This window comes from Apis dorsata, unplaced genomic scaffold, assembly GCF_000469605.1.
Source record: "Apis dorsata unplaced genomic scaffold, Apis dorsata 1.3 scaffold_67, whole genome shotgun sequence".
Lineage (NCBI taxonomy): Eukaryota > Metazoa > Arthropoda > Insecta > Hymenoptera > Apidae > Apis > Apis dorsata.
The window spans coordinates 180,927-188,499 of NW_006263365.1; the positions used below are offsets into that span (position 1 = coordinate 180,927).

The 7,573-nt window shown below is 30.4% G+C and overlaps 1 protein-coding gene and 1 long non-coding RNA gene across 14 annotated transcripts in view; both read right to left on the bottom strand.

The window, feature by feature from the left end:
• Positions 1-996, bottom strand: part of LOC102672690 — a 4,204-nt gene extending 3,208 nt beyond the window's left edge. Inside the window, exons 1-2 of the long non-coding RNA XR_420922.2 lie at positions 986-996; positions 141-145 (exon numbers count right to left, since the gene is read on the bottom strand). This is a non-coding gene — a long non-coding RNA (uncharacterized LOC102672690). The remainder of the gene's footprint in view (positions 1-140; positions 146-985) is intronic.
• LOC102672787 (kinesin-like protein KIF13B) overlaps positions 1-7,573 on the bottom strand; it is a 130,034-nt gene that overhangs the window by 106,078 nt on the left and 16,383 nt on the right. For all 13 annotated transcript variants that reach the window (XM_031515337.1, XM_031515338.1, XM_006609956.2 and 10 more), the window contains one exon: positions 1,801-1,888. In XM_031515337.1, coding sequence (XP_031371197.1) covers positions 1,801-1,856 — 56 coding nt within the window. In that variant the 5' untranslated portion in view covers positions 1,857-1,888. The remainder of the gene's footprint in view (positions 1-1,800; positions 1,889-7,573) is intronic.

A 7,573-nucleotide genomic window follows, 5' to 3' on the forward strand; every position in this document is an offset into this window, starting at 1 on the left:
GGATACACGCTCTTGTGTTTAGATCGTGAACTCATTGTTCCTTTTTCTCTGATAGATCGGCCTCTTCTCAAAGGGAAAGGAATCTTTTCACGCGTAAACGACACGCCTCGGGGCGTGTAATCAAAAAAAACTCTTGCAACGTCTCCTTCTTTCTAAAAGGAAAAAGATTTAAGAGAATTGAGAATTGGCTATCCTCGCCTCAATTTTTTTGTCTCGTCGCTAATTATAGCGTTTTCAACGTTTTTACCTCGCTCTTATGTAATATACGTATCTCTCTTTCGTTTGATTAATTAATTATTAATTTCTCAACATCGCCATTTTTCGTACGTGTACCATTATTAAGGGGTTAAATGAAAAACCAGGTTTACCTCTTCTTCTGATAAACGCAATTCGTTTTGGAATTCTTTTATGGATTTCCTGCTCGATGTTTGCGTACCGTGGATGTTCGATATTATCTATTTACATTGATAAGACTGCATGATTTAATTATCTGACAAATGGCGGCGATACGCGCGTATGCTGCATTTCCTTTTTATCGATGCGATAATATCGTCTAATGCATTCTAATAGCACCATGCAGGATTTTTATTTTTCTAATTTAAATTAAGTATCTTGTATAAAATTGCAGGAAACACGTATTTATGATTTTTTCGTAAAAAGGATAAAAGCTTCTTTATTCATTCGAATAAATAATTTTGTTTATTTTATTATGGATTTTTTTAATAATTTCAAGCTATATACGATTCTTGAATATTGTCATAAAAATTGTAGCCACGTTTATAATATTTATAATATATCTTTTTAATTATCTTCTATCTTTTCTTATGACAATCGTATCTTTTTTTTAAATTGAAAATATCGAAGAAAAGTTGTTCAATTTCAGTGCATTCATTCGAGATTTCTCTTGCACATAAACATTAAAAATATATTTTTTACCTCGAACGAACAAACAATTCCAATCTATAATGTACACAGATAAAACAACTTATCAATCTTTAAACAAAAAAAAAAAAAAGAGTTTCTAGTTTAGAGTCTCTATAAAGTTTACATTAACAATTTTCTATCTAAAAATAGATTGTACACTGCACGATACGATAATTGATTGATGCAATGGATTATCATTTTCTGATAAATTTTAAACCTGGATTCTTATCCATCGTTGTTACAAATTGAATAACTTTTGTTGCGAAAATTATATCTATCCTCCATCTGTCAAACAAATGTTCTCGTGTTTGTTTTCTGTGTTCCTTAAAATAACTTAATAATCTCGGTGATCTTCTCTGAACAAAATACATAATCCAACCTCTTTCCATCCACTTTATTACACTTTTACAGAATAATTGTATCATGCTGTAAAAACGTTTAAAAAATCAATCCCAAAATCTTAGATCAGATTAGAATAGTATAAATAATATTATATAATAATAATAATATAATATTATATAATATTAATATTATATAATAATAATAATAATATAATTATTAATATTATTAATAATATAATTATTAAATCCTCAATTAATGAAAAATTGTAACAGAAAATTTAAACAGATAAAAAGATGGATCCCTCTCCACCTCGCTAAAAGATAAAAACTTGGGAATGTATCTCATTCGACTTTCATGAGACACTTACTATCTTATCGTCTCGAGCCTTGAAACTTAACCGAACGACGAGGATCCAATGGATCGCGAAACTTTGACTTGGGGAGATTAAAAAGGAAGGGATGGGGGAAAAAAGAAAATAAAGCTCGTCGAGGGCTTTTCGAGAGAAAAAAAAAAAAAATTCAAAAGTTCACTCACCGTTCGATCTTGTCCATCGTGGTGGGATGCTGAAGGATGGTTTGCTGTCCGGACATTTCGACCACGCATTGTGTACCGAGTTCCAGCTCTGAAAAAGAAAAATGGCATAGTTAATCGAAATGCGCAAAAAATAGGGGGATTTAAATTTTAAATAAGCGCGCGAAAAAGAGATTTGGAAAACTTTGTTCGATAAAAGTAACTTTCTTTGGTTTAAACAATTTAAACTATTTAAATTTTGACAAATTTTGAAAAATTCATACAAATTTAAATTATTGTGTGTTGTAATCGTGTATCACGTGCAATATCATTGTAATTTAATCGAAATTAAATTCGAATTTTATTTCTTTCCTAGTAGTAGATATTAAAATTAATTTTAAAAACTATTCTAAATATCACAACGCAATTTCTATTAAAATTAAACACTATGCATGTAAATTTTGATATTTACGTATCGCAATTCCAATGAAAATATTTGGATAAACAGTAATTTATTTATATTATATTACATATCGTATCGATACGATGAATATTATTACACACAAATAATACAGATTATAAAGCATAAATATGCTTGAAAAATTTGGATTAACTTCTAATTAAATTTTCGTTTCGTCGCTCGAAATGGTTCGAAAATTATCCGCTATAATCGAATAAAATGGAAACTCATTATCGACTTCCTCTTTTCATCAACAACTTCTCGTTCGAACAATAGATATTATTTTCTCTGAATCTGTGAATCAGATCTAAAACATTTTCTCTGATTATATCACGATAATACAATATTTAACTATCCTGCCCCCCCTCCCCAGAATATCCCATCAAAGAAATAATATTATGGTTCGAGCTATGAATTCAATTAACAAGATATAATTTTGGTCGCGGTGAGCAATCAAATTGCGGATGTTTATGAATTTATAGAAGAAAATTTGATATTTACCTTGATATAATACTAAAAGATTCGTAATATGTAATTCTATTTGATATTAATAATTTTTCGATCGATTCTTTTTTCCATCGTCATCATTACACGTTTTTTTTTAATTTTGATTTACATTATCATTCCATTCTCTTTAACACGACAAATATTAATATGTCAAATGTTGCGCGAAGTTTCTGACGTTATTTCACGTGCATATATACGTACACAGTATACTCGAGAGGATTTATATAATTATAAGCCTCGAACAAGTCAAGCGGAGGCTTAACATTATTCAAAGTGCAAGTTGTGATTGACTATGAAACTTAACGATGTCATTTCGTTGTATATCTTCCGTAATCTGGAAGAATAATTTATTTCGATTAATTTTAAACGAACAGTTCAAGTCACTGTACTAACAATGACAGTATAATTTATCACACAACCAACGAAAGGATTAAATAGATCATTAAATTAATCGTTAAAAGAAACACTGGTCAATAAAGAATTATTGACCAATAATCAAAAATATTAAGGGAAAAAAGAGATAAAACTTTAACTGATTTTATCTCATCAACTAACCTCCTTCTTCTTCTTCGCTTCTTACATTCATCATAACGATATAATCAATGTATCGTCAAGTATCAGTATAAGGCGATAACAATCACGATCTCTTGTTCCATTTCACGCTAATATAAAAAATTCATTCATATTCTCTCTTTTCATATTCCAAATCTCTCTAACAAAAATTGCAATCCTCCTCGTCTCAAACTGACTGATCAGAGGAACACGTAAAAATACGTATTCAACAAAGAGGAGAATAAGAAAACAAAGGAAGCCGTATATATCTTGTAATATATTCCTTCGAGCACGTAATGCTTGTTACATCCACGTAATCGTATCACGCGACAACGGTTCGCGAGTAAACATTCGCGCTTGAGTTATTCAAACAGAACTGTTCTGATCGATCTCGAAATGTCAAAGTTTCCAACCCTCTCTCCCCTCCCTCCCTCTCTCGTTTCATCGAAATTTGCGATAAAATGTTTTTCTCTTCTCCAATGAAAAAAAAATCGATGGAACCCATCCATTTTCCAAACGATCGTTTTTTATGCCTCCCTTTCTTTCCAGGTTTATGCAAATAATTTAAATTGAATGGAAAAGAGTGATTGGAAGAAGTTTGGAAGAATCGTGATTTGATGAAGTTTGTCGAAGTTTATGGTTAGAGAATTTTTGGGAGGCTGCATAAAATTAGTTCAAATTTGAAAATATTGATAATATGTGTTCGATAGGATTTTATGATTTTGATAATTGGAGTTTGAGAATGTGGAAATTTGTGGAAAGTTTTCTTCTCAAATTTTCTTTGATAGATAAAACTTTGGGGTTTTATGGATTTTGAAAGTGAAGAATATGGAAATTTATTTGATGGTTAAAATTTTAAGTTATTTATTTTTAAAAAATGTTAAACTTATGAGCAACGTTTTAAAAACGAAATTGCATCGAGGTTTTACGTATAATATCGTTAATAGTTAATGTAATATTTGAAAATCTTATATAAAAGTTACATAAGAAATTTTGTTAAACGAACGCAGTTATTCAATTTTATAGAAACAAGTTTATCTCAAGATATTCTCGAGATGGTGTGTTTGAACCACTTTTATATGCATTTTCTGAAGACGATAATCCACGATCAATCTTCTTTCTACGAAGGTATTATAATTTCACTTTCGTCGCTATGAAAGTCCCCCCCCGAAAAACCAAAGTTCTCTAATCCATTATCACTTCCGATAACTTATCTATAAATTATATCATGCGATATATAATTCATCATTATAAATATCAAAAAATGATTAGAAGAAGAAAAAATGAAATTGATATCGATGTAATAAATAACTAAAAAAATCTCTATTAATAAAAAGAAAACTTATCACGATGTATCGAATATATAATCCAAATCCCAATATTTTTTATTCGAAAAACGAAGATGATTGATAAAAACCGTGTATAACTCTACCTAGATATCACAGAAAATTCTATATACTGTTCGAATTCAAAGAACAATATCAATAACCAAAAACCAAATAGATAAAAATAAAAATACGGATTCTAAAATGATATTCGATACACTCGAGAACGAAGGAACAAATGGAAGGAGAGATGTGAAAGGCAGGAGAGGAACGATACGAAGGGGAAGCCATGCATGGGACAACGTCTTATGACAGCCACGAGTCATAACGCTCGTAACATTCAACTCCCAGCGCATACGTAATACCGCGTGTAAGGCGGTAAATCCATACTAAGCGATCGACCTTAGCGTTCTTCTCCTCCGCCTTAGTCTTTATTCAAACGCGTATATATACATATATATCCAACTTACATGCATATCGATCGATGCGCCACAACGTGTTACGTGTTCATTCATGACTCGATTCCACGCCTCCGCTCAAACATTCCTCCCTTCACCGCGAATCGAAATCTTTGAAAAACGCTTCTTTAAAATTATCGTACAGAATAATATAATGCGCATAATTATAATATTTCAAACACGTCGTTGATTATGAATTTCGTATCAAGGTTTTGTTGCTGTTACGAGGAAAAGATGTTGTGACGAAAAATAAAATATAAAAAAACGCGAGAATTATATATATATATATATCTTTATCGATCGTTCTTTAATCCAATTCCCTGATCCTCATGCATTTTAACGGCGCGGATAAGAGGTTGAGCGCCGATTAGAATAGTCGATCGCCGGTTCTTTCGAGTGGATCGTCACGCGGGATCGGCACGTTCCTCCTCCGTGACAAAGGCAATTAGAGAAGTTCTAAGACGACGATCGGTATGCGTGGACACGCTCGATAAATCATTGCGCGACATCGCGCGCGTCAACCCTGGCGTCAATGGACACACACGGATGGAAATGTCAATGGACGTGGTGGGCGTTACGAGCGGAATTGCGTGGACTTTCGATCTGTTGATTCCTGTGTAACGATTGTGTAACGTGTAAGGTGTACAGTATCCGAAAAAAGTATGTATAGAGTTATTAAGAAAAAAGTATATTCGCGGTATTATTCGAGGTATTTAATTCGTGATATATTTTTGTTTATATTAATTTAAAAAGCTAAGGTTTTGTAAATTTTTTTTTGTAAATTATGTGTAACAGAAAATGTATGGAAAATTATGGGAGAATTGTATTGTTGCAAGTGTATATATGCTTTTTCCAGATACTGTATGCGTTATTTATAGGTGTCGAGATAAACAGTTTTCGTTTTATGATGCAATCGTGGAAAATTTAAATGAAACTCTTATGGCTGGCTAATCATAATGTAAATTATATAGAAAATATGTATTTGGTGTAAGATACGTAATAAATATTGAGAAACTTATATTGCTCAATTTTATATGAATATTTAAATTTGGGGAAAATACAACAATTTTTGGAACAGAGTTCTTTTTGAAAGAAGCTGCGAATTCGAAGACTTTTTTTTGTAATTTTAGGCTTGACAATTTTTAAGAATTCAGGGATTATGAAATAAATTTTCCTAGCACGAAGGGAAAAATATTTTCCATAAGAATCATCGTAAATGAAATAACCACTCGTAACAATGTTGAAATTAACATAAGAAAATCTGATGAGAATAGGGAAAAAATCTCATGAATAGAATTAAGATGAAATAGAATACAATTGAGATGATGAATGCATCAAGTTTCGTTGCATAAAATTACGAGCCTTGTATGTAGAGAGAATAATTATAAATTATATTATTTATTCTCGCGTGAGATATGGAGAGAGAGAGAGAGAGAAAGAGAGAAAAGAGTGATGAAAATTTTATCATTTATCAAATTATATATTTTTTTCATGTTTCGAATGTTTTTTTTTTTTTTTTTAGATAAAAATGAGTCGCAGGAAATTTTTCATGAATATCATCTCTTTTATTTTGGAAATTTACAAAGTTATATTATATCATTCTGTTTTATATAACAGATATATTTAGAATTATATTTAATTCGATTTCATTTTATTTCTTTATTTATAGATATTTCTATTTTAAAAAATTTTGAAATCTCTTTTTACGATACGAATTAATTAAGATTTTACTCGTTAAGAAATATATATAAATTTTTTAATTTAATCTAAAGACGTGATTAAACTTTTTGCACAACAAAAACATATATTTATAATATGCCTTTGTGTATCTTCATTTTATGTAATCTTCATAATACCCTCTCATCTTCAACAAATTAATTGAAAACTTTGTAGCAAAGAATACAAATTCATTTTTAATTATTTCGAATCTATCTCCACTATTATTTTGCAAATTTCTTCTTCAACTATGAAAAATTTGCCAGAAATTGAAATAAAAACTTATCATTGATTACTGTTTATTGTGAAAAAAATATTTCTTCTTAATTTCCTTAAAATTGGTAAAAAATGTACTATTTGCTACAATCACCAAATATAACTAAAACCAACGATAATTCTATATTCCGGGAAAAAACTTTTAATTATTTTCTTTCACGCACAAAATTTATAAATACTAAAAAAGAAGAGGGGAATAAAAATTGCCCATTATATTCCTTTTCCCTCCTATTTTACACTCCGTTAACGTTCCAGTTTACCAAGATTATTTATATTCTTTAATTTCTTCGCTCCACCCTCGAAAAATGTTGGTCGATGGAAAACAGAAAAGAAGAGAAAAAATCGAACAAAGAAAAAAAAAAGGAAACGAAAGAATTTCAGCAAGTTATAGGAACAAAAACCAAAGAACCTTCCTTGGACTCTAATTAACTGAAGGCAGCTGTTTCCATTTCTCTCTCTCTCTCTCTCTCTCTCTCTCTCTCTCTCTCTCTCTCTCTCTCTCT